This window comes from Marmota marmota, unplaced genomic scaffold (assembly GCF_001458135.2).
Source record: "Marmota marmota marmota unplaced genomic scaffold, marMar, whole genome shotgun sequence".
In the NCBI taxonomy this organism is placed as follows: Eukaryota; Metazoa; Chordata; class Mammalia; order Rodentia; family Sciuridae; genus Marmota; species Marmota marmota.
The window spans coordinates 9,232,276-9,260,206 of record NW_025999913.1 but is presented as its reverse complement, the minus strand read 5'-3'; the positions used below and the strand labels follow the sequence as shown (position 1 = coordinate 9,260,206).

Genomic DNA, 27,931 nt, shown 5'->3' with positions numbered 1-27,931 from the left:
AGGTATTAACGAAGGCCTCGGCCTGCTGGGAGGAAACACATCTCCTACTCCATCATCCAGGGATTCACGCTGACAAATGGCAATTCTTTAAATGTGTGTTTATGTTCTTACAAACAATTCTGCATAGCAAAGTCAGAGAGGGATCTGTGGGATCTTGGTTGCTATTTTTTTCAGTGCTAACGAATGCTCCCACTTTCTTCCCTGTTGGTGTGTGTTACACCTGACTAGGCCTGCAGAATCTATTCCAATTAGATTTCTTCTTCCTTTAGTTTTCATTTTTTTTTTTTACCATACAATTTATTTTTATTTTTTTTAGTTTTCATTTTTAATGGGCACATCATAATTGTACATATCTATGGGGCAGAGTGTGATCATCACGTTGTGTACACACCGTGTAATGATCAAATCAGGGTGATTCCCATTTCTTTTTCCTCAAACACTTGTCATTTCTTTGTACTGGACTCATTCTAGTTCTTTTCGCAATAGATCAATCGTTGTTGTAAACTTTGATCACTCTATTGTGCTGCAGAACACCAGAATTTATTCCTTCTGTGCCAAACAGCATCTTGATACCTATAATCCATTGACCCGAGAGGGTCCTTTTCTGACTCCCTCAGTGGAAGACATTCATTTGGAGTCTTGCTCACCTGCAAATGACTCAGTGGCTTTCAGGATCCACAAATGATCCACCATCTACCTTGAGCCATCCGCACAATGACGGAGCCGGTGGAGAACACGCAGAGGGGCCATGGGCTGGAGACTTGTTCATTCTTATCTTAGGAATAAGATAATTACACCAACAGGCTGTCAGGGATTTCATCAAGAGAGAGAGTCATGAAACATGAATTGGGGATGTCTATCGTGGGAACCTTTAAGATTTCAAGACTCCCTCCAACTTTTCTGTCTGCCGTTCTCTTTCTTTTCTCAAAGTGATTGGCATGAAGATTCTCAGATCTGGGGACCGAGGCTCAGGTGTAAGACGCAGGTCATCTTATACTTCAAAGTTAGTTTGGGGACCAAACAAAGGAGGAAGAAACCCCACAAACAGGAAGTGATGATTCTCAGGAGAGAATCAGGAGAGAGAGAGCAGATGGCGGATGAAGGAAACCAAGGCCATAAGCCAGGCTGGGGGACGGACCAACTCGTGACCTGTCCAAGTTCCTACGTTGAAGCTGTAAGTCCCAGTGTGACGGGTTGAGGAGGTGGGTCCCTGGAAAGGTAATGAGGGTTACATGAGGTCAAGAGGGTGGAACCCTCATGTGGGGATTGGTGCAGGTATCAGGAGAAACTCTAGAGAGGATGTTCTCTCTCCGCGTGTCTCTCTCTGCACAAAAAGGGGCCACGTGAGTGTGGAGCAAGATGGCGGCCACCTACCAGCCAAGAGGAGGAGAGTGTGGTCATTCAACACGTGAATGGAGCCCCCAATTCCATCTCAGAATGGAACCCACCTTGTCCGCACCTTGATTTTGGACTTCTGGCCTCCATAACCATGAGAAATAGATTTATCTCGTTTAAGTCACCTCAGTCTGTGGAACTGTTATGCCAACCCAAGCAGACCAAGCCAAAACCACAAAGAACCTGTAGAGCTCTTCCACCATCTCATCTCAAACCCAAAAAGAGTGCAATGACTCTCCTTTCTACCCTTGTACATTTCCCTCTGAACACTCTCACTTATTTAAAAATGTCCACTTCCATTGCCACATAAAATCTCCACAAATATTAACTCCTGTAAGCAGTTAATTCTTAGCTGATTCTTAGCCCTGTTTTCAGAGATGAGAAACTGAGACACAGAGTTCAATAAACTGAGCAAGCTATCAAACTAGCAGGTGTCAGAGCTGGGATTTGAACCCGGGCAGTCTGACCCCAGGACTGACCAGCCCTCAATCTTGCTGACCCTCCCACACTCCCTTGCTGCTCACCCCACTGAGAACTGCACAGCTATCTTGATCACCCCAATGACGATTCCCTTCCACTCTTTGTTCTCCTGCCTCGTCTAGGAATCATTTATTCAAGATTTTTCCTCCATGAAATAACTTACTCTCATCTGCCAAAGAGCGTACATAACTCATTTTGTGCCGGCAGCTGACTTACACCCGAGCAGCAAAAACAGAATGAATGATAGGAAACGGACTGTCAGCGGGAGACGGCCCGCGTTCCATCAGAGAAAAGGTGGAGCTCTAAGTTTCCATCATTTATAGATCCAATAAAATGATGGCTTTTAAATTAAAAGGCCATATCAACAACAGAATCCCGTGAGATTTGAGAAGACCCAGCTTGTCAGGGCCACTCTCAGTCACACTGAGCAACCACCAAAGACCAGGGCCACCCCGAGCCTTGAGTTTTCTCTTTGTTCAGCTTCCGATCATGAAATCCAACCAGGAAGACCCAGGGTTTGAATCCAGGGGACGCCCAGTGGAGCCAGAGGACGCCATCACCCTACCTGCCGACGTGTGCTTGAACTTCTCGCTCTTCTTCTTCCTCCACTTCCAGGGCTTGAAGATCCTGCCCAGGTTGGCAAACTTACTCCTCCTCCGGATGGGTGGGGTGTGGGTACCTGGGACCAGGGAGTCGGAACGCATCGCCGCCAGCCTCTCCACCTCCTCAGCTTGTTTTTCCCAAGGAAGAGACGGAAACACAGAGGGGAGAGAGAAAAAAAGTGTTAAAATGGGAGCCTCACAGATGGCCAGCGTTTTCCATGGTTACAGATAACAGGAACCACGTGGCTCCCGCTCCGTTTGCCTTTTGGAATGGAAGTCATACCACTGTGTTCTAACGGCTGGGGACAGTCAGCCAAAGCCGAGAGTCGCAGAGCCTGCCGACCAGATCCATCCATCCATCCATCCATCCATCCGTGCATGCACCCATTCATTCCTAAGTAAGGGATGGGGGTCTCGCTATGTTACACAGGCTGGCCTGGCCTCCTTGAGCCTCCTGCCTCAGCCTCCAAAGCAACTGGGATGAGAGGGTGTGTCACTGCACCTGCTCCCCCAACCAGATCCGCCCAACCTCACTTAGGGGGAGGGGGAGGAGGAGGCGGACCTGTAAGAGACCCCACCTAAAAGGCAAGGAAAGACCATCCCAAGAGTCAAATGAGGGTCAGCAATTTCTCAGCTTAGACTTGGCAGATGCGATCATATAACCTTGGTGAGAAGAAAGGAGACAGTTTTATCAAGGGTCTGTCCCCGTGCTGACATCTCCGCCACACATGGCTCTCCACTTCCCTCCCGCCTGCTCTACCAAGGCCCCGAGGAGCACTGAATTCTGTACAGCACACTTACTATCTATCTTAAGGGCACTGACCAACTTTAGAATCATGCACACTTCCATCAGATTTTACAACTTCCTCTTAGGTCTTTTTTTTTTTTTTTTTTTTCCCTGTAGATGTGCTTTCAAAAAATCTTCTAAGAAATCGAGAGCTGGGAGTATTTGGAGGGAGCATCTAGACTGTTCTCAATGACACAGCATTTGCAGAGTGCAGGATCTGGATTGTCCCCCAAAGAACCATGTGTGAAAGGCTTGGTCCATAACCTGTTGCACTACTGGGAGGTGGTAGACCCTTTAAGAGGTGGGACCTAATGAAAGGTCCTAGGTCACTGGGGGTGTGGCCTAGTCTCCTCTGTTCCTTTTGCTTCCCTCCCAGGAGGCAAACAGTTTACTCCACCATGCACTCCCCACCAGAAGGTGCTGCTTCACTACCAACCCAAAGCAATGGGCCCAATCAGTCACGGAAACTTCCCAAACACCTAGCCAAAAGAAACCTTTCTTATTTATAAGTTGAATATCTCTGGTATTTTGTTACAGGAACAGAAAGCTAACACAGGATGTTTCAGACTTTCAGTATTTCTTAAGGAAACACTGTGGACACTTTCTTGAAGGCCACTATCGGCCCAACACTTCTTGCAACATAAAATAAAACAAATTCTTTCATGAGTATTTGCATCTTCCAGTGAGCAAAATGTACCCTGACTTGAATTTCTAAGGCAAGACTAATCAGAGAAAATAACTTCCTTGGCAAAATCAAGGGGGTGGAAAGAACTCAACTTTCCAGAAAGCAAAATTACATCTAAAGCTGTGGCAAATTCAAAAACCACCGTGTTTGGCCTCAGATCCTGTCCTTCAGAAAAATCTGGACTTCTGCAACATTTGCAGTCTGTGAAAGCTCAATCTGTGGCCCCTGTTATTACACACACACAAAAAAAATGCTTTTAACTTGGGAGATTCCTTCATCCTACCAATCTATATGGAACGGTGACCACGTGCCAGGCAGCCTGTGGTGGCAGTTGTGTTGGTGACAGATGGTGACAGGTTGACAAAGGCTCTTGACAGTAGGTTTGAGAGGAAGTAAAAGGACTTGGAGGTGGGGCAGAAGCAAAGTCCATTCATGTGACTTAGGACCCAGTGACCTGCAGGACAGGAAGCAGATCACTCCTGGTTGCCAGGTGCACATCAGTGGCACGGCCCCCTTCATCCTGAGACGAGGAACACCGGAGGGGGCACAGGCTGGGGGTTGAGCTTGGCGATATTCTGGACGATGACAATGACTACAGATGTTCCTGACCTCGGATGGCAAACGCACTGTGAATTCAGACACCCTGAGCTGAAACCCCATGGACTCCACCCAACCTGCTGAGCATCCTGGGCATCAGTACAGCACCCTGCAGGGCACGGGTGGTTCCCCCCGGGGAAAGTGGGGCCATGGGAGCCGGGGTCGCTGCAGCTGCCCAGCATCTGGAGGGAGGATCTGGTCACATCTCAGGAGCCGGGGAAAGGCCTGAGTCTGAAATTTGAAATACAATTTCCAGTGCGTGCAAGGCACTCTGGCCGCCCCAGGTGAGCTAAGAATCCTAAGGGCAGCCCTCATAAGACGGGGACGGTGGGGACGGTGGAGTGTGGTCTGATGCACCGACAGCTCGTCTCCTCCATCATGGATGGAGTGACTGCGTGATTCTGCACCAGACGCTGTGAGCACTTCTGGGGGAGACGAACAGAAGGACTGAACAGAGAGGCCTCAAGGGGACCCAGGGGTTCACAGCGCATCAGCCTCAACAGGGGCAGCGAGGCAAAGCCCAAGAGGGACGACCAGTGGGGTAGAGGGAGGGGACTCAGGGGAGGGAGGAGGGCCGGGAAAGGGGACTCACTGGGGCTGAATGAGAACAAAGTATATTCCATGCTTTTATAATTATGTCAAAATGAATCTTAATGTAACCAAAAAGGACCGGTGAAAATAAGTAATAATAATAACCGAATGAAGGCAAAGTGGAGACAGCAACGAATTCTGCCTCAGTGCTGGAGAAGATGGGGAGATTCCTTCATCCTACCAATGTATATGGAACTGTGACCACGTGCCAGGCAGCGGTCCCAAATGGGGGGTGGTCCCATTGGCTTAGGTTTGAACGAGCAAGGGGTCTCCTCCCTGCATGGGCAAGGGGGGAATTACATCCTGGCAGGACAAAGTAACCCCAGAGATCTGCTGGACAAACCTGGCACATCTAGGAGTCAGGGACCCCGTGGATCGTGCGAGTCAGTGCATTAGGTCATAGGGAGACCTGGAGAGCAGGAGAGCCAGGGGGGTGACCTGGAGAGCAGGAGAGCCCACCATGGAGGGTCGAAGCAGCTCACCCGAGCTTTGGACAGGCCTCATAGGCACCTGAGTCCCCTCCTATCACTAGAGGGAAGAGGACCAGACTCTGAAAACGGGAAATCACCGCGGTCCGTTCCACGGTAGGCTCTGAGCGCTCACTTTGTAACAGACACCGAGGCCACATCAGCACACGGAGTAGACAGGAATACAGACTCGGGGAGCTCACCCCGGAAGTGGGGAGAAAATAAATACTGATGCTAAGAACAGAGTAGACAGAAGACGCGTGATCGGCAGGGGGCTAGAAAACAATGAGTGAGACCCGGAGAGGGAGGGTCGGTTCTGATGAGCGTGGTCCGATTCTTTGAGACGGTTCCTGATCAGCACGCCTCAGATTTGCTTCTTAGGGATATCATCATGTGGCAGCGGAGGGAAGCTGAATTGGAACCTAAAGGAACAGGTGACAGAGGAAATACTCAGAAGGCCACTGTCACCGTGTAAGCCAGGACCCAGGCAGAGCCGCACGGGAACTGCGTCTCACTCAAGTCCGTCACCCACATCTCGAGAGGTGTGGAAATCAGTATCACTATTCATCTCAAGAAAAAGGCACCCAGAGGACCAGAGGCTGCTTCCCAAGGATGTATTTAAGAAATGAATAAAAATTATTCTGAAATAGCCACATTAAAATAATTATGATCAATTAGGAGTGCCTTGAACAACCAGAGCGGCAAGGAACAGGAAAGCACCGCGAAGACGTGATTATAACTCTGGTGAAATGAATCCTTAATAAGTGTGTTATTAAACTCAAGATGTTTAGCCCTTCAGTGCAGTAGATTACTGAGCAGAACCGGACTACATTAGGCTTAAGTGATTTATGTTTTAATCACCCGTATTACGTTCCCCACCGATTCATCTGGGGACAGGGCCTCGCTCTCTGTCGGAATGCTTTGCCATCAGAGGAGGAGACTGGAAGTCCCAGGAGTGACGCAAGAGGCCAACCTGTGAATGCAGCTTGAAAAGCCAGGAGAACAAACCAGGCTCAGAATCAAGGTCATCTAGCGCAGGATCACGAGAGAGACTTTTTGCCATAGATCACATAAAGGCTGCTTTGCTCAGGCCCTCTATTCTCAGTCTCAAAGGGGAACGCCTCGTGCAGTGGACAGGGGAGACGCTGCCTAGATAAAATGCCCACTTAGACATGGATCCGCTCCAGTGTCCGCGGCCAAGACAAGATGCTGGGTCCAAAGGCAGGCAGCTGGGCAGCTGAGCTGATGCAGACGGCTGAGGGGCAGCGGGAGCCTGAGCCCAACATCTCCTGGGGGCCCCCCAGCTCCAGTGTCCCAGAGAACACTCTTTAAGCGACGAGACAGTTGGGGCTCCCTTACAGTCTGGCTGGGTTCTGCTCCATCTGCAGGGGAAAAGAAGTTAGAGGATGCTTTTTCTTTCTCCATAGAAATGCAGAGAAGGTACCATTGATGTGATTTCGATCACCATGACCCAAAGAACCTGTGCCTGCTGGTCCTGACTGTCCTCCCTCATGCACCCTGGCATGGCTCCCGGGGGATCCGGGGGCATTCGGTGATAAGAGGGTGGCACCTCTGCCACTCTGTGGTGGCTGGGCTCTCAGGTCCAAGGATAGCACCAACTGTGGCTCTCTGCTGGCCCAGGAAGGCTGTCCCCCAGGGTCTCTGAGCCACTGGGAAGAAGGCAGGCTTGGTGGCCATCGTCTCTCCTGGCTGGAGTCGGCCACATGGAAGAAGGAGAAGGGCAGTTGGGGCTCTGATAGTAGCTCGCCCCACGGGCCCAGTGCTCCTAGGACTTTGGGAGGACCCGAATGCGAATCTGACCTGGGTTTTTGGACAGAGACATTCTGAACAGGACAGCACTTCCTTGGGCACCCACGCTGAGGACGTTGACTGTTACAGTTGGACGAAGGTGTCCTCCATGCGGGGAGTGGGGGGGGGGGCAATCCAAGAGCGTTCAGAGGTGAAATGCTTGGGTTACAAAGATTTAAAATGATTTCTCAGGAAAAACCCCGTGCTCCTAATTAAGATTTATCTATTTTCAAGAACTCCACCCTGCTGTGTGAACATCTGGCTCTTTGAATCCCTGTATTACTGTCTGGATTAATCCACTGATAGCGATGAACAAGGTGGTGACTGCAGGCAGGTGGATGTGGCTGAGGAAGCAGGGCACTGGGGGTTTATACTCTGTCCCTAGAGAGGGGGGCTCTCTGCTTCCTGGCTGTCCTGAGCGGCTTCCCTCCACCGCGCCCTTCACCATGAAGCTCTGCCTCACCTCCAGCCCAGGGCACTGCGGTCAGCTGACCATGCTCTGAACCTCTGAAACCGTGACCCCCAATAAACTTTTCTTTCTCTGTGTTGTTCTTGTCATGCTTTTTGATCACAGTGGAGGAAAAGCTCACTAAACGATGACGACGACCTCAGGGTTCAGATCTGGAATGGACCTTAAAGGCACAAGATTAAGAGCCTCATGGCCAGCCTGCCGTGCTGCAGGGAGGTGGTGGAACCTTTAAGAGGTGGGGCCTCCTTGGAGGAAGTCAGGGCACTGGGGGCGTGTCCTTAAAGGGATACCGGAGCCCAGCTTCCTCTCCTGCTCTCTTCACTTCCTGTCTGCCAGGAGGTGAACAGGTTTCCTCCTCCTTGGGCTTCCACCTACTGGGCCACCCTAGGCCCAAAGAAATGGCAAAGAAACCGTGGACGGAAACCTCTGTAACGTGAGCCCAGGTCAGCGCTTCCTCCTGAGAAGTGGATTTGTTTCAAGTATTGGTCACAGTGATGGAAAGCTGACACCATGACAAGGATGTGGGAATGAGGAAGGTAATGGTACCATTTTTCAGTCCCTAGGTCTGTGCAGGCACCAACCTGAGCACTTAAAACACATCACACAGCCAGACACGGTGGCGCAGGCCTGTAATCCCAGCAGCTTGGGAGGCTGAGGCAGGAGGATCTCGAGTTCAAAGCCAGCCTCAGCAAAAGTGAGGCACTAAGCAACTCAGTGAGACTCTGTCTCTAAATAAAATACAAAATAGGGCTGGGGATGTGGCTCAGTGGCCAAGTGTCCCTGAGTTCAATCCCCTAGTACCTACACCCCCCCCCAAAAAAAAAAAAAAAAAACACATGATGGAATCCTCATGATCCTTTTATGAGCTGGTGTACACAGCCCCATTTTATAGTTGGGGAAATGGAGGAGAAGCTAGTGAATAGGAAGAAGCAATTCCTCAGAAGAAAAGAAATGCATGCTTTTAATGAAGACCTGTCCCATTTCAAGGACACCTCCCTGCTGCGTGAGTGTCTGGCTCTTCAACTCTCTCTGTTACTGACCAAGTGACAGGAGGCTTCAGGGATGAGGGAGGAGATGACCTCCATTTTTGAAAAGATGACAAAAGAGATGACAATATAAACCGATTCCACTAACAGGTGCTGTCTTACCCTAAAATGCCAAATAGTTGTGCCCGCCTGTGTGTGGATGCCCTGGAAGATGCCCATCCTAGATTGCTAAGACATCAGGGACCAGGAGGACATTTTCTACTAAGCACCTGTGTCACAAGCTGCAAGCAGGAGCTCAGTGAGTGCCAAATGTGACCCGAATAGGCTCAAATCTGCTTCACTCAAAACATGCTCTGGGGCTGGGGTTGTGGCTCAGTGGCAGAGCACTTGCCTCACATATGTTGGGTTCCATTCTCAGCACCGCATATGAATATAAAAAAAAATAAACATCTATCAACAATAAAAAGATCAAATTTTAAAAAATGTTCTACATTACAGAGTGAAGAAAATGCTGATTTTGAAAGCAAGCTGAGGTAGGGTCACATCTATCATCTTGTGGCTGCTGGTGGGTCCGAGTTTCCTGGAGCCTCCCAGCAGGTGACAAGGGCTTCCTGAGTTTCCTCAGGAGTCGGCCCTCCTCTCCTCCCAGTCTAGGGGGTTCAGGAAGAAATGATCTCAGTTCTGACACTAGAGGAGGGCACGTGCCCTGTGCTTGGCCAATCATGGCTTTGCATTCTCCACCCTTACAGCCTGGCCAGGCAACGGGACTCCATTCTAGATTTCTCTGGGAATACCGACAGGCACTCTGTTTCAGCTGAGATTGCAGATTAGACAGGCTCCGAGCCTAGTCCAAGTAGGGGCTGCCAACGTAAAAGCCTTCATTCAGCCCTAGATGATATTGAAAGAATCTCCAGGTCGTGACGACAATTCATAAGCTTTGAAGAAGCAGCAGTCCTATTATGTCAACTGACTTCTGTTTTCTAACTGCTGCATTGGAAGGACGAGGATATCTCTATGAGGACATTTCTGGTTCCATGACCATCAGCCGTCAATAAACAAAAAGCACTGCTAATAGACCAGATGGGCAGGGGAAGAGGTCCTATTTAAATTTACAATTCCACGGGCTCTGTGTTGTATTTACTGAGACACTGGCTGTCATTAGCAAAGTTCTTTCTGAGATACTCCATACAAAATTCCTGTTTCATCGCCCGGGAGTCTAGCCTTCAATCATACACGTAATGACTACAAAAGCTTATAAAGCATTCTCTTACTCATTTAATCTACAGAATATATTTGTACAGGGAAAGGAACTTGTTTATTTGAATTGTAAATGAACTTGCAAAGTCTTGTGTTAATCCAAAGCAACAATCTCTAAATGATGCAGACTCTTTATGGTCTGAAAACCTCAGACCCTAGGGTCTCCTATCCTTGCAGTTAAAGAAACAGTGCCTTTCAGATGCAAGTCAAACCTCAACAAACCCTGGTTCCTCCTGCAGGGGTCAGCACATTCCTTCTATTAAGCCACATGGTAAATTCTGTGGCTTGATGGACTCTGCCACTGCACCATGAACGCAGCCACAGACCAACCTAAACCAGGGGCCTGACTGTTCCAGCAAGACTTCACTTACAAACAGGTAGTGGGCCCTCAGGCCCCATAGTTCGCCAACCCTTGTCCTACAGCATATTTCTGCCGACAATCTTCCTGCTACTGCAAAGGGACAGGCTTGCCTGAAAATTAAGCCAAGGAGAGGAAAGGAGAGACCCACTCATGTGACACTGAAACCTCACTTCACCATTTGCTGCTCTGGATCCAGCTATACCTGAAACCATTTCCTCACCTAAGACAGAAAGTTTTGTTTCGTTTTAACCTAAGTTAGGTTGGGTTAGGTTTTCTCTTCTTGTAATCAAAAAATATACTGCATGAGCTTAGAAAAGATCCAGAACTTCCTCTCTGTGAGATGGGGATAATACTGATTTACAGGACCAACAGGCTAAGTTACGGTTTGGATCTTAATTGTCCCCCAATAGCCATAGGTCAAAGGCTGGGGCCCCAGCCCATGGGGCTATTGGGAGATGGAGGGACCTTTAAGAGGCGGAGCCTACTGGGAGGAAGTTAGGTCATTGGCGGGGGGCTGTCCTTGAAGGGAGGTGTTGGGAGCCTGGCCCCTTCCCCTCTCTCTCTCTCTCCCTCTTTGCTTTCTGACCACTGTGAGGTGGTCAGCTTTGCTTGACCACAGATTCCCTGCCATGGTGTCCTGCCTCACCCGGGCCCAGCAGCCACAGAGCAGGGTAACCATGGACTGGAGCCTCTAAAACCAGGAGCCAAGTAAATATTTTCTCCTTTAAGTTGATTTCTTGAGATATTTTCTCACAGCAACAGAATACTCACACAAGAGGTAGATGGTAAAAGGACTCTTTGGAGGCATGGAGCAAGGGCTCTATAAGAGTTATCTTAGGGCGGCTGGCTAAGGAGGAAGGTGCTAGTGTCAAAAATGAAGCCACACTTCCGTGGTGTCTGTCAGCCCCAAACCCCTCACATTATTGGGAATTCCCTTAAAATGCACATTATTCACACAGTGCTTTATTTTTTTTTTTCTCAATCTCATTAGATCTTCCAAACATCCCCATAACATCCCCCAAATTCCCTCTCCCATAATTATGACGGATGTGCTATTTTCTCAAAGGTCCGCATGACAATTCAGCCCTTTCAAGGCTCTGACAAGGTCTGCAATGCATCTTCTCAACTTTGTTTAGCCCTCTGCTTCCCAAATTTAATCACAAATGTGGTGGCTTGTGTTTCCCCAGTGGGACCTCATGAAGGCCTCACAGACAGGGGCTCCAGGGGACACAGTGGGCCAGTTGCTGTGTTAGCATCTTTTCTTGTCCTATTCTACGGATGCAGGAAAGGAGACACAGAGCGGGTAAATGCCCTGCCCCAGAATGTGCCAAGTTACCCCGGGAACTAAAGTGGGCCAGGATCCTGGGCCGCACATCACGTCTCATGGATGGCTCCAGAATGCTCTCGCCCGGGCTGAGCAGGCCTTCTGATTCAGTTCTTTGCAAACCGCCTTCCCCTCAGTTAATTCTGCCGCGGTTCAAACACTTCCTGGCATTTTTCCTCCCTTGAGCTCCTTCCACGGTTTCCTGGTAGCAGCCACACTCCACTGCCCACTGTGGCAGGGTGACAGAGAAGCACATGACACCTGACATTCCATTTAAATATCATTTCTTGCGTCCACCGCCTCTTAAGCTCGGGTCTCATTTTCTTCCTCCGATGACATTACAGTGTCCTTAGGTAGCGCCCCTTAGCTCCCAGACCAATTTTTCAGTGTCATTTGTCATTTCTGAGGTGGCTGTGGGAAATCCAAATCGTACTTCTGGGAAGAGTGTTTTGCACGGGGGCTGATCCTTGCTGAAATCCCCTTGTTTTCTTTTCTCCTTCCCCACGTGTGGATATTGTCATCACCATCAATAGCCCGACTAGGCCTGCTCATCGGTCAGAGAGGAAGAGCCCCATTAGAATATTTGTTGAGATTTTCACAAGAAAATTCTCCATTTATCTTGTCTCAGAACACAGAAATTGGGTTCCACTCGTCCCTTTCTTCAGAGGCAAATGTCCTATTCTTTTTGTCTTATTAATCTCTTTAGAGATCTTTACTATTCTGCAAGAAAGATGTTACAATTTTATTAAAATTGTCTCCACGGGGAAATTCAGTGGTTAATTTTGCCCCCTAAGAAGTTCTGAATAGGGTCGGGGTGTAGCTCAGTGGTGGACGGAGCTCTTGCCTAGCATGTCTGAGGCCTGGGGTCCCCCTCACCCAGCGCTGGTGGAAAAAAAAGTCTCAATTCCTCTTTAATTTAGTGCTTTTTAAAAAATTCTTTTGGTCTAATGACCTTAGAACCCAGAACTTGACGCTGAACATCAAGGTCTAAGTGCCCACAAATACTTACCTGTGTGACCACAGGAACATGGATGATCCTCTCAGAACCACTTAACTGCAAAATGGGGATAATAATCCCACCAGAATGTATAATCCCTATATTAACATGCAAAAACGAGTGTGAGTAGCATTTAGTGGGTGCTCATTAAATATTGCCTGACTCAAAATTTGGGTTATTGATTACTTATGCCTGTTGCCCTGCCTGTATGCACCCTGGACCCCCTTCCCCAACCCCCCAGGGCCCCAGCCATCTCATCTGACCTGTGGGGGCTGCTCTGTCTCAGCTGAGGGTATAAGAAAGTGCAGTTAATGACTCTCCACTAGGACCCACTCTCCAGGGCATGGAAAAAGCTCACGGAGCTGCCCCAATCCCAAGTGGGACCCTTAAGTCGCTCAAGTGCAGTTGTTGGCTAGAACCTGGGCTCACCATCTACCAATGATTTGTTCCTGTTTTCCTTGCAACAGGTATTTTAATTTATAGAGCATCCTTGCAGTATTTCTGTAGGATACACAATGAGACTCGTCTTAACACTAGCTCTTTTTGAGCGAAGTATTTTCCCCTTTTCAGTTGTGTGTGTGTGTGTGTGTGTGTGTACGTGCACAGGTGCACACCCTGGAGGTTGACCAGACCTTACACATGCTGGGTAAGTGCCCTAGCTCAAGCTGTGCCCCCAGCCCTCCTTTTCAAAACCCTTAAGCCTTAAATAATAAGGTATCAAGTCAAGGAAAAGAAAAACAGGAGTAAGCAGATGTCATGGCGGGCTCCTGCCCTCATGTCTGTCTCTTCAGGTACTTTTAGGAAATACAGGGGCCCCTTCTGCATTTGCAGGTTCTTCTTCATCTGCAGATTCAACCCATCTTGGACTGAAACTATTAAAAATATTGCACCTGTGCCGAACACTACTGGCCTTTTAAATTGTCACGATTCCCTATATAGCAGCTACTTACAGAGCATTCACCTTGCGTTAGGTAGAGATGAATTTCAGTAGAGAGGAAGATTCTGCAAATACCAGATCATATTATAGAAGGCACTTGAGCCTCTGTGGATTTTGGTATCCCTGGGTGTCCTAGAACCCAGCCACTTTTGTATCAAGTCCCCTGAGGGCATGAGGTTATGACACACCAACTCAGCAAACCTGCACTTATTGTAAACTCAAATTATGGAACAGAAGTGGTGAGAAAAGAGGATGTTTCTATTCTTTATTTATTTTTTCTTGGTACCAGGGATTAAACCCTGGGGTGCTTAACCACTGAGCAACATCCCCAGCCTTTTTCATATTTTATTTAGAGACAGGATCTCACTAAGTTGCTTAGCACCTTGCTGAATTGCTGAGGCTGGCTCTGAACTTGCAATCCTCCTGCCTCAGCCTTCAGATGTTCCTATTCTTTAAAAATCCTAAAAAGTACCAACCACACTAAAGCACACACTACTGGAAGAGGCATATGAAACTAATAACCAACACATAAAGCACACATGATAAAAGATGTCAGACACCAAAAGGCAAAAACATCTTCTGCTTCTGAATTCAAATTCAAAATTTAAGAAAGCATATCAATATTCACAGATACTTCCCGAATGCCCTAGATTGATTTCAGTAGGAAAAGAAACTTCTATTTTTACCCACGCCTGGGGACATCAGGGCACCCTCAGTAGCTCGGTATCTAAATGCCTGGCCATCTTTGCGTTCTGTGCCTTCATGATCCCTGTAACCAGCTTTGGAGTGACAGAACCATTCCCTTAAATGCATTCTCCACAGGAACCTAGGTCTGCGAGCCCTGCTGCGTTGCCAGGTGTGTTAATGACACGTGTTGCTGTCTCCACATCCTTTTCCCAGTTTATCTACCAGAAAACATTCTCTGGACGGTGCAGAGGTCAGCAGAGACGGCATATGGATGGGAGGTTTTCCTGCAGAGCTTACCAAATATCTATCTCAGCCATTTCTGCAGTGGATTCTGAAGGCAGAGGAAGGTTTTTCCCCATTGAAATGCAAAGCTTGCAGAAAAATACTCTCTCACCAATTCACATTGCCTGCTTTTGACCCTACAAATTAGTGAAATGTATGAATTTTTTTCAAGGCTCTCTCATTTGAAACGTGTTTAAGGGCCTTCAGTGCCAGAGGGGAATCAATGAGCATCTCACAGCAACCGTTTGAATACTGTTTTATCATTTACCAAGCATTTACCCAGTTCTTATATCACTGGATCCTTCCAAAAAAAACCCAACAAGAGAGGTGAGACGAATATCTGAAACCCTCTTTTACGAAAGAGCAAACTGACAGTGGCAGAGATGGCTGGTTCCCTGCCCAATCCATTCTTCCCTTCCTCTTGGGTGAATACAAATTGATTTTTTGCCCTGCTAAAGGGCTGCTTCCCAGTCTCCTCTGTCTCTAGGTGTGGCCATATTATCAAGCTTTTGGTCAATAAGATGTGAGCTGTGAAGCATTGTGAATCATCCCCAGGAAGTCTACTTAAAAAGGAGAGATGTGCTATTTCTTGGCTTTCCCCTTCACTTCTGGGTTTGTGGAGCACAGATGTGATGGTGTGGCCATATTATCAAGCTTTTGGTCAATAAGATGTGAGCTGTGAAGCATTGTGAATCACCCCCAGGAAGTCTACTTAAAAAGGAGAGATGTGCTATTTCTTGGCATTCCCCTTCACTTCTGGGTTTGTGGAGCACAGATGTGATGCCTAGCATGTGGCAGCCTTTGTGGACACAAGGGACATCATAGTTAGGATGGAGCAGGAACTATGGTACCTCGGTCTTAAAGAATTGTGTGGACCACCATAGACAGCATCCTGGAACTGTTGCCTCTGTCTCCTTCTGTTATATGAGAGAGAAATAAACCCCTATCTTGCTTATACTATTTCTATTTTATGTGCTTTATGCCTCTGAGCCTAATCCTGATGCAAAGCAGGGATTTGCCTGAGTTTATCCAAACCCTATGGTTGGCAACCCTATGGTTGGCAAGCAGCAGACATCAAGTGCTGACATATATGTTCATATCTGACACTCTTTCTGGCAGAACTTCAGAACCTTTTTCAAAGCTGCTTCTCAGTCTCAAAAGGAGCCAAACAATTTCACGATTTTTAACACTTGAATATTCATTTAAAAGAAGCCCATCTACCAGAAGTTTCTCTTCTTCTCTCCCCTCTCTCCTCACTAGTATTTCTTTTTTCTCTCTCTCAGGCCTTGATTTAAATCATGAAATCTCCCAGGGCTCAGCTTTCGCCAGACAATTCCATTTGCTCCCCTGGCTTTGATCAGCATTGATAACCTGGACATTTCTAAAGGTGTTGCTTCAGCCTAGAAGACTCTCCTAACTGACCCAATGCTGGTGCGTAACGCGGGCCAAGCTAATTAACTTCTGGGTCTCAATTATCCATATGTGTAAAACAGGGGACGTAACAGCATCCACCTGGGGGGATCACTGTGAAAAACAGAATGATTTCACATAAATCCATGCTCTGCCACAGTCTCCCCGACACAACTAGTATCACGCCTTGCTTCATCTCCCTCAGGTCACAGGCACCTCACCTCCACTTCACCTGAAGTGAATCATTTTTATCCTTAACCACTTTCCAGGAATGGCAAAGCCGCTATCTAACTGCTCAGAGAGAAGGAGCAGGATTGTCCTCAACTCCACCTCCTCCCTCCCTGCACCAGATCACCCAGATTTATCCCCAAGACGGGTCTAAAGGAGCCCCTGAGTTATTCCCACCCTCCTGATCCCCTCCTCTGGAGACCAGCTGTCTACACCCTCAGCTTCTGGGTTCTGCTCTGGTTATTTAAGGTCTTCCATGCAGCGGCCAGGGGCAGCTCTCACACACCTGATCGAGGTGCACCCTGCTCTTGGCCCAATCCCCCCAGGGTCTTCCTCGCTCTTAGGGCCGGAGAAGCCTTCACGCCAACTCACAGGGACGTGACCAGCCCCATCGCCAACCACACACAGGCTCCTGCTCCTCCTTCAGTACCAGAGACAGACCACTTCTGCCTCGAGGCCCTGACACCTGCCGCTCCCTCTGCCTGGCTGATTAACGATTTGTGTCATGGCTGCTTACCAGTTTCCTCTGTCACAGACATCCTTCTGAACAGGACCCTCTGAAGTCCAGTCCTTCCCAGAGGGGGACCCAGCTGCAGCCGGTGGCTCTCTGACTAGTGAACGGTGAGCGGGCCACCCAGATCTGGCAGGAGACCTCTCAGGGGTGCCTGCCGGGGTGGCTCCTAAGAAAGGCTTCCCGAGTTGGGAAACAACCCCATTTCTGCCCCTGCCCACTGTGGTGTTGGGAGGTGGGGACTGAAGGGTCGTAGGGGTCTTGCAGCATCGGGGGCCGGAGTCCTGGAGCAAGGTGGGGGGTGCAGAGAGCAGAGAATCATGGGAGGTGGGATGGGGCGAGCCTGCTGCACAGGCAGATTTGCTGGGTGAGAACGTCCAATGTGCATAAGGACTTCCGCTACTGCAGTCCAAACCCGCCTAATTGACATGCCACTACAGCACGGCGCACTCTGGAGGGTAAGATGACCATTCGTGACACGTAGTGGACGCTCAGGGACACCGTTTGAATGGAAAGCGACTGAGTATTTCTAAACAAAAGACAGGACAAGCTCTGGCTCCCCCCCCCCACCCAAGCCTTCCCATCTCCTAGAATGTTCCCTGGTAGAGAACGCAATGCAGGTTCACCCAGTAGGTACCACGGCACAATAGAAGGCCGTGTCACCTCCGGACCGCAGGTAAGGAATGGCACCTGAGAACCGGCTCACACCCAAGGGGACATGAGCAGCTGCCACACTGCTTTTAAAAGCTCTCTTGGTTCTAAGCGTTATCTCCTGGACTGACCAAGTCGACGTGTTTGCTTGAACTTGATCACTGGCTTTTCACACAAGTTCACCCCCCATGACACAAGGAGATTGCTGACTGGGGTCATTGGGTCTATTATTGAAGGGTGACATCACAAACTAAACTATATATATTTTTCATTTGTATATAATAGCCCAGAAAGCAATGACCCAAGTGATCAAATCGTGGGGGATTCACTAAATTAAGGAACCAATGTGTGTCTATGTGGCCATTAAAAATGATGATGGAGCCCGGGCCCGGTGGTGCACACCTGTGATCCAGCAGCTTGGGAGGCTGAGGCAGGAGGATCTCAGGCTTACAGCCAGCCTCAGCAACTTAGTGAGACCCTTTCTCAAAATAAAAAAAAAAAATTAAGAAGGGCTGGGGATGTGGCCCCATGGTTAAGTGCTCATGAGTTCAATTCCTGGCACACACACAAAAAAATGATGGGTTATTCTATTAGTTCTATTAGCATCAAAAATTGCCACTGTTCATTGCTCGGTGAAAAAAAATAAATTGCCAAATGTTATGTATAGTATAATTCTGGCTTTCTATCTATGGCAGGCAGAGGATTTAGAAGAAACTCAGCTAAGAGTGGTTCTACTTGGCTGATAAAATTATAATGAACTTGAGCTTCTCTATGATGTTTTTCTGACATTTTTTTTTCAGGGAGCAGGGGTGGATTTAATCCCATCTCTGCCATCTATCTGCCATGTGCTGAACCTCAGTAGCCACCTATGTACCAGAGTGAAGGCCAGAGACCCTCTGTCTCTGAAGTTGTAATGAGGAAGGGAGACAGGTAAATCCTATAGTGGTAGCAACCTGCAAAGGGTGGGTACTAACCAGTGTTAACTACTGGGATCGATATATGAGAAAAATAAATTGTCATTATTGCAATGCAGGTGAAGATCCCTTTTATTAAATACTTTGGATGTTGGATTTATTTGGATTTTGAAATATCTGCATCTACATCATGAGATATCATGGGGTTGGGACCTGAGTCCAAACCCAAAATTCATTTATGTTTCATACACTCCTTAAACACCTAGCCTGAAGGTCATTTTATACAATAATTTTAATAATAATTTTGTGCACGAAACAGCGTTTCATGGTGTGGAAGTGTTTGCTTGTGGTATCACGTCAGTGCTCAGAAAGGTTTGGGTTTGAGAGCATTTCAGATTTTGGATGAGGACAGCCCAGTCTGCCTGAATACTGCTTTGTGTTGAAGTCTAACAGATCTACAGATGGTATTTGGTGGAACTCATGGTTGAGTGCGCTGGCCATGAGGGAATTACTGATGACCCTGAATGTTCTCTCTCTCACACTCCAAGGCATGAGTCCTGTACTATAATCCCAGCTCCTGGCTGAACTACAGAGTCCAACAAGCGTCAGAATTATTGCAAACACATCATAGCATATGTGAGGCCCTGGGTTCCATCCCCAATACCACAAGACAAATAAATAAATTCACCATAAAATATATTTTTTAATATAAGATATTTTGCCCTGGCTTTCCACTAATATTTAATATTTACCTTGAATTTCTTGAATTTTAAAAGAGATCTATAGGAATCATTAACTAGAAATTAGAACAACACGTAAAAATGGCCTGCTAGGTTCAAAAGGGATCAATCCTAGAACTTCTTGGAATATCTGTATTTTGAAGAGAGTTACACTCCTGTCTTAAAAGTGGGCAGAGGGGAAGGGCAAACAGAGAGAAGATTCTGGAGGAAAGAATATAATAAAATGAATTCAAGTTTAATTGGACGCCACATTCATCTTTATCCTCTAGGACTTAATTTATGTGAAAATAGTGCTCTCATGAAAAACGAAGCCTAGCATTTATAGACTAATAAAAACCACAGGGCCCATTAGCTGGCCTAACAAGACACAGATACAATTAATCTTTACCTTGGGAAAACAAAATAATTTGGGTTTTAATCTTAGAGCTAACTCGACCAGAAAGGCAAAAAGTGATTCAGACACATTCACAATCACTCTGTGCACAAAGCAGCCGCTGCGGACACTTTGAAGGCTTCAGAGGCATTTATTTAAGTGGAAATAGCCACGAGTGGCTCTGGTGGAGGTGCACTAAGCAGAAAGAAATTCGCCTCCATGAAGTCAGTGTTTTCATGGGTTTCCAACAGCGTTTGATACTTGTTGAACTGTCCTTTAAGAACCGTGGAAAGTGACTTCTTGATCTATTTCTTAGCTTTTCTTTTTTCTTTTTCTTTTTTTTTTTTGATACCAGGGATTGAACCCAAGGGCACTCAACCACTGAGCCACATCCACCACCCTGTTATTTTTTATTTTAACACAGGGTCTCATTAGGTTGCTTAACAGCCTTGCTAAGTTGCCATGGCTGGCCTTGAACCTGCAATCCTCTGGCCTCAGCCTCCAGGGCTGCTGGGATTACGACATGGGCCACTACACCTGGCTTATTTCATAGCTTTTTGTTGCCCAGAAAAGGAAAAAAAAAAAAATCCATTCCATACTACTCAAATTCAGATGTAATTATGCCCTTTGGTACTTATAAAAATTAGAGGCACTTACAAGATTCAGTTGATGTGAGGAAGATTCAACTCAGGAGGACAAGCCAGTGGGAGAACTCTCTATTTGCAAATGGAGAAACAAGGCTCAGAAAATTTAACTCTGACCAACAAGTCATCTCTAGACCCTCAGCCCCAGAACCAGAGAGCGGAATTTTTCTTTTTTAGTTATTCTTCTTTTTATTTTATTTAGCTCACCAAGAGATCAATACCTGAACTTCTAAGATAAGACATAAGAGGAAGTGTTTTGGTTGGAGAAAGAAAAAAATCTATATTAAGTACTGTAACAAAAGCTGGCTTCTCCAACAAACCACCTTTTATGAATTCAGTTCAATAAACATTTACTGAGAATCTGCTCTGTCCAGTCTTGTGGACTAAACAAAAATAAGTACCTGATGCTCAGAAGTACGCAAATACTGTGGGATACACACACGTGTGTGTACACACATACACACACTCACAATCAAGTATTGGCTTAGACAAGATAGGATGAAAACAATTTTCCGATTGTCTTAGAGATAAGCTCATGCATGGATTTTAGAACTATTTCTTGAGACCATTTTGCTCTATTAAGCTTGGCATCAAGTATGGACAATTTTATTAAAAACCATAACCCAGCCCTTTGTTTAAGGTCCTCTGTGAAACAGGAAGATGCCAAGTCGCTCTATCTTCAGAGGACCAGCCAGGTTCTCTTCCAGAACAATTGATTGATAGTGTAAAGGTCGACACAATTTCTATGCCAGTAGTCGTGTTTGCATGAATTAAGTTTCAAGATTGGACAGACTGAGTCAATACCGGGGACAGCAATTCTCTTTCTGGTTCTGAGGCTGGCTGACTAGAATAAATAGCTAGAAACAAAACGGCATTATATAGTTGTCTTAAAATCCCTTTTTTCTTTATCTAATTGCCAATAACTACTGCATATGGCTATTTGTCAAAGAAATCAATGATATAATGGTACATTTTAACAGAGTGCTCATACAAGACAACCTGTCCATAAAACTGGCACTAATACTTTTATGTGCAGTACTCTCATGATAATAGCAGCTAGACTGTGTCAAGGATTTGCAGTTATTGCACAATGAAAATGAAAAGTAACCAGTTATGTCTCCAATTTAGTCAGGGCTGGAGAGAGGTACAGAGGGAAGAAGATCCTTATTTTAGTTTTCCAAATCAGGACCCTGCCAAAAAGCAACAGTGGGATTTTATTGATAGTAAAAATGTGATGTTTGAGAGTTTGAAGGTAATTCTGTGGAACATCCAGTTTTTTGGAGTCTGGCTGGAGGGGAGACATTGAGTAATGGAACCACAGGCCCTTGCTAGGGTGAGTTACGTATCAATTCTGTGCTTATTTTACTGTACACAGTTTAAACTATGGCTAATGTATTTGATAATAAGCTGCTGTTCTCTGCTGATTTTTTTCTTTATATATGTAGTTGCAAGTTCAAATCCACACCTTAGAACGAAAGTGCAAGAGGAAGAAAACAGAAATCAGGTCCCTTTTAATGAAATTCAGGAATACAAGTTAAACAATTTGTTTTGAAGTTTCCCAAAATTGAGACTTCTACTGGAATTTTGACCATAACTCCAAAATAGTAACAAAAACCAATTAACAACAACAAAAATGTGATACATCGTCCATACTCTCAAACAATGAACCTTTCTCGACAAGGTTAATCAGTATCATATAAATGCAAAGGAACAAGAAGTATTCTGCTCATACCAATAAGGACCTAGTAAAACACTATTGTAAACACAGTAACAATGGCATGTATTCTACTGCAGATCCAAGATCTCACAGGACCCAGAGCTGAAAAACAACAGAGATGCTTTGTCACTCATTTACACAGGTCTTCTTCTACGCAACCAGATGGGGGAGAGGAAGGAAAGCCAATTATTACATATATATTGATTCACGAGAGAAAAACAGGTGGAGCTTAAAATAACCATGTTTTAGGAAAACCAATATTTAAAATACTGCAGGCCACAATCATTTTTCAAGGCCTGAGTTTGGTGTAAGAATATATTTCTTTAATAAATGGTAAAGTCAAAAAAAAAAAAAAAGAAACCTACTAAGGGATAGTTTGGCAAAATGATTCCCAGGCTCTGTATGATCAAAAGAAATCTCCAAAGGTAGCTAACTATTCTACAGAATTAGCTGAAACATTATATTCCTGAATTGTTCTTCTGCATACTGAAAATTTGGTCTTTCATTAGGCTAGTGAGTGCCTTAAGACGTAGGGTAGTGATATGGAAAACCATGTTCCACCTCAAATATTGTCAAGACGTGATTTAAATGCCCTCGCCTTTCTCCATAGTCCCTGTCACTGGTCATCTTGTTCTAAAGGGCCACATGTCCTTTTCCATTTTGTAGAAGGCCGAGTCAGAAGGGCGGACTTTGATTTCATTTTTCTTACTACTAGCCTATTCCTTGGGCAAAGATAAGATGAAAAAAAGCAATGGTATCAGGGTGAGTGGAGCACACCTAAAATCCCTGGGGGGAAGGGTGGGGGGCTGAGGCAGGAGGATCTCAGGCAAGTTTGAGGCCAGTCTGGGCAGCACAGTGAGACCCTCATCTCAAAAATAATAACAAAGAAAGAAAGAAAAAATGAGGGAAAAGAAAGTGGTAATTTTTAATGCTTTTTAAAAAAGATCTGTATAATATCAACATTATTTTATAAATAATATGTACCCTAAAGTTAATAAGCCAGATTCAGGTGACAAAGCCAGTGTGACAGAATTTACCTGGACAGACGTTCTGGCAGTCAGGGAGAATAACAAAAGCCCTCCCTTCCCAGCTACACACAGCGGGAACTCACTGTAAAACAGGTAACAGCGAAAAACCCCCCCAAATGCACTGGTCCTTTTTAACCTTAGTACTGATCTGGGAAGAAAACAGACCAAAAACTAACACTGTCCTGTTGAAAGTTTTAAATGGAATCATTTTCAATTAAACTAGTAGTAGATTTACATCACTCAGTAATGGATATAATTACGCCCAATATCATTAACCAGTTACGAAGTTCATTAACTATTCGCCTAAGTGAAATTTGTAAAGACTAAAAATGAACAGTGTAAAATAAACGTATTCAAACTTTGAGGCCTAAACTCTGTTTAGGGACGGTGACTATATTTTTTAATGAAAATCTTGGATTTAGGTATACCTTTTAGGTCAGTGGGCAGAATATGTGAGATTAAGAGTATTCTGAAAAATCTGATGCATATAACAGCAGGAATAAGTCACCAGGTGTGTATGTAGGAACATATGTCTGTTGGCTCCATTCGATCCTCCATTGACACCAGTGGTCTTCCACTAGGGACAATTTTGTCTCCCAAAGGACATTTGGCAGTATCTGGAGATACCATACTGTGGAGTAGGGTGTGGCTGCTGGCATCCAACGGGGACAGGCCAGGATGCTGCTAATGTCCTATAATGCCCAGGACAGTCTCCCACAGTGCTGAATTCCCTGTCTCCAAATGCCCTTAGCAGACCTGTAGTCCCAGCAGCTCAGGAGGCTGAGGCAGGAGGATTGTGAGTTCAAAGCCAGCCTCAGTCAAAGTGAGGTGCTAAGCAACTCAGTGAGACCCTGTCTCTAAATAAAATACAAAATAGGGCTGGGGGTGCAGCTGGGTGGTCCAGTGCCCCTGAGTTCAATCCCTGGTACCCAAAATAAATAAATTTAAATTCCTTTAGTGGGGAAGTAGAGACAGCCTGATCTCTGCCTTGGAACACAGTACCAGAAAGAGGCTGGACCTAGTGGAGTGGTCCTGCTTCCACCTCTCCTGTAGGCTCCAAGTGAGCCTCGGTAGGGCCCTGGGGTCTGCAGGGTGCACTCCCAGCGTGCAGAGCAGAGGCTGTTCTTCGCCACCAACAGCGATTCTGCACGCAGGTTCTACCTTGGTCCGGCTCTGACACAGCAGATGCTTCTGGAGAGCAAACGCCTGGTCTGGTTGCAACCTTGCCTGTTTACGAGCAGCGAAGCTACTTCAGGGGGTCCCTAATGCACACAGCTGAGCAATTAATGGATTCCACACGTAAAACCACAAAGCTCTTTCTGCACACTTAATGCTCAAATCTGCCCCATCAGAATTCCGATTTAACTAAAATTCCACGAGGTTTCTGAGTAATTAGATCTTTTTCTTTTTTTCCACTTTTCATTTTAGAAACGTCTTTTCCAACTTCTTCTTCCCTCCTCCTGTTAGCTCTATGAGCACAGCGCACCCAGTGCTGTGCCCCGGGCGCTGCCCGCATCTCTGCACAGGAGTTTCATACTCGACAATCCCATCTAGGAGGCACTACAGCGCTTTCCTTAGAACCCACCAAACACAAGACACAGGAAAAGAGGTGCAGCTCGCTGTAGCACCCGCAGCAAGGAATTCAACGTGGATTCACTTAATACATGAAAAGGGGGAAGGAAAAAGACTATGGGGATATGACATTTAAAATAACAGTAGCCACTAATTATTGAGCACTTACTATGTGCATAGGCCAGAGCCACATGCTTTATATAATAGTCTTATTTAATCCCACCACCAGCCCTCTAGATGCTGCTAGACTCCCCCCACACTTTACAGATGCCCAAACGGAAGCTTCATCTGATGGAAGGTCACCCAGAAAGCAAGCAGAAGAGCTGCGTCTGTGGCCGGCTCTGGCACACCTGAGAGCACACTAGGGCTGGACAAACGCTCACCCTCATTTCCAATCTGGTCCACTGCCTTGCTTTGTAAATAAAGTTTTATTAGAACACAGCCGTGCTCATTCCTCTCTGTTTTGCATTTGCGAGGTAACAGCCGAGCTCAGCCAGAGGCCATGGTGAGAACCTAGAGCGGCTGCTATCCAGCCCTTTACAGACAAGGCTTGCCACCTCTGTCTGAGCCCCTCAGCAGTCAGTCATGTCAACTTCAAAAGGCACCTAGCTAAGTAGCTGCATTTCCATGCATATGAGCCCCCTGCCCCTATTTTCTTGTAGTCATCTTGAGGGTTAATAATACCTTTTCTCTTTTCAAATTTTAAATTGAATTTAACTGATATATAGACTCGATGTTTTACATATCAATGGGTGTGAGTGGTGTTCTGCACGTGCACACCATACAATGTTTAAGTCAGATTGAACATCTACCCCTCCAACATGTACCAGCTCCTCCTAGTGAAAACAATCAACCTCCTCTCGCTCTTTGAAATGCACAGTGCGGCTGCCTAGTCTCCCTTGGACTTGTCAGAGCTCCGTTCCTACCTAACCCTTGGTCAGCCTTGGCCGTCCCTCCTCCCCCTGCTCTCTGGGCCTCTGGTGACCACTGCTTTTCTTTCTGGAAAGAGTCTGTGTGAAGGATAGCAGTGTTGTACAGTGAAGCTTATTAAATCTGATTTCCTCACAGCCAGAAATCAGCAAGACCCAGAAAGAAACACACAAATAAAACAATCACTGATTTTCCACAGGTAAATATTAAGCACCGGAAACACAGAAACGGATAACATAGTCTCACCCTCAATGAGTGCACAGATGAGCAGAGTAAACCGAGCCCCACACACAGCAGAGCAGCTTCCTCTGAGCTGGACTGTCTTTTCCCAAGCCAGCCGATGCCCCTAAGAGGAAGACATCTGAAAACCCACCTCTCGTTCAAGGAAAAAAGTCTCCATTATACTAAAATAAGTAACTGAATTGTGTCTGACTTATTCAAAGAGGAGAATTCATTATTCACAGAACAGAATGGAGAAGCTAAAATGAATTTACAAGCTCAGCCTCTTCAATTCATAGATAAGAGAAGCAAGACATGTCCAAGGTCACCAGCAACCTCAGGAGAGAAAGCTGCCGACAATGCTCCCCTCGCCTCAGTGCAGGCTGCTCTGCGGAGGCTGGATTAGAAGGTGCTCAGTAGGCTGAAGAGCAGGCTACGAAGGACTTGGCTCTGGAGCAAGATCCAGGGCAATACTGAACCTCTCTGACCCTCAGTCTCCTCTTCTGCAAAATGGGATGATATCCACAGGTCATTATGAGTAAGAGGAATTCCTTTATCAACATGGCAGAGGGCATCAGCTGGCTCAGGAGAAGTATAACATGAGTGTTTGCTATTAAGGTAATAAGAAAGTGAGCCTTGGGGAACTGGGGGTGTAGCTGAGCAGTAGAGTGCTGGCTTCACTAGGCCCTGAGTTCCAACACCAGCAACACACACACACACACACACACTCACACACACACATACACACTCACACACACACACATAAAGTGAGTTTGGGAATGAACTACAGCTCAAAGAGGCCTCTCTGTCCCCTCTGGGCCCTTTCCGTCACCATTCCCCCAGGCTTTGTCCACCTTTCCCCATTGTGAGCAGACAACCCTGCACCCCCTCTTCCTGTCTGATCCTGCCGTGACTGCCCCTGGCCAAGCCCAAGGGACCCTGTGCTCTGCAGTGCTGAAGCTTGCTCAGGCCACACCACCCAACACACCCCCACCTGCTCCCTGTCCCTCTCAGGGCAGAGGCAGCGACCCACCACGCCCTCTCACCCTGGCACTCCCGCTGAAGAGTCTGCCCTTACTTTACACAGCGCATCCCCGATGCCCAGGGGCCTCCGCCCATAGCCCATAACAAGGCCCTGCCCTGACCTGGTGTCATCTGAATATAGTCTTGTCCCAAAAGACCCGGTTTCCAGTCCTAACCTCAGCACTATCCTGGGGATCCTCGGGCAGATGGCTCAGTGCCTGCAGGCTCAGTTTCCTTTTGTGCCACATGGAGATCCACAGAACCAACCCTGGAAGGTGAAACGGGAAATTCCCAGAACTGGCCCAGCGCTTAGCAGCAGAACGGGAACAGAAGCTGGCTTGTTGTCATCATCCCGGACGCTTCCTCCTCCTCTGGCCTTTGCCTGAGCTCACATTATCCCTACTTAGGGTTCCTTCTGTCCTGACCACTGGTGCACACTGCCCCTTCCCCGTGTCCCCCCAGCTGTCACTCCCCCACTGTCTCCTGTTGGGTGAACTCACTCATGCTCGGCACTACCCTCAGGAGCCCTCATCAGTGTTATCACTCTGGGGCAGCCTCATCTTCCAGGGGACATCGGGCTACACCTGCAGACACTCTGGATGTCACTGATGGGAGGTGGGCAACAGCACCCAGTGAGCAGAGGCTAGAGACGCCCCATGATGCCCAGGGGGCCCCCACAGAGCAAGGAACCGTCACCTGCAGTCCTGCCCCAAACCCTTCCCTGTCCTGAGTTCACAGGAAGCCCTGACCCTGCCACCTAGATCCACCCCAGTGCCCGACTATGGCGGAGGGAAGGGCCTGATTCCCCAACCAAGTGAAACAAACACCATCAAGAAGATGTTTTAATTGGCATTAAATAACTCTGTTAACAAACAAACAAACAAAAATCATTGGATAAATATGCTCAGCTTCATCGGGAACGTTTCTTCTCAATTACTAGTTATAGTTCAGGCGAATCGCATTTCCAAGGAAAGAAAAATTCATGAAGGACTCTATTGTTCTGTGTTTCTATCATGGCTCACAAGTGGGATCAGGTTCAATCTACAGGATTAAACTCTCTACAGGAGGGATCTGATGTGGCACATGAACGTGCAGCCCTAGAGTCCCAGGTACTCGAGGGGGCTGAGGCAGGAGGGTCACTTGGGCCCAGGAGTTCCATAGCAAGGGGAATTATATGATAAGATAAGTTTGGGTAAAGAAGCAACAGATGCCTGTAAACCCAGAGCTCGGGAGGCTGAGGCAAGAAGATCTCGGATTC

At 46.8% G+C, this 27,931-nt stretch overlaps 1 protein-coding gene and 1 long non-coding RNA gene across 12 annotated transcripts in view; one reads left to right on the top strand and one right to left on the bottom strand.

Moving 5' to 3' along the window:
• The window catches only part of Phactr1 (phosphatase and actin regulator 1), a 500,641-nt gene that overhangs the window by 189,738 nt on the left and 282,972 nt on the right, over positions 1 to 27,931 (bottom strand). For all 11 annotated transcript variants that reach the window (XM_048799804.1, XM_048799807.1, XM_048799810.1 and 8 more), the window contains one exon: positions 2,441 to 2,605. In XM_048799804.1, the coding sequence (XP_048655761.1) occupies positions 2,441 to 2,605 (165 nt within the window). The remainder of the gene's footprint in view (positions 1 to 2,440; positions 2,606 to 27,931) is intronic.
• LOC125615584 lies at positions 11,628 to 18,583 on the top strand. Its single transcript, XR_007346221.1, has 2 exons — positions 11,628 to 11,789; positions 15,997 to 18,583. It is a non-coding gene; the product is annotated as an uncharacterized LOC125615584 (long non-coding RNA).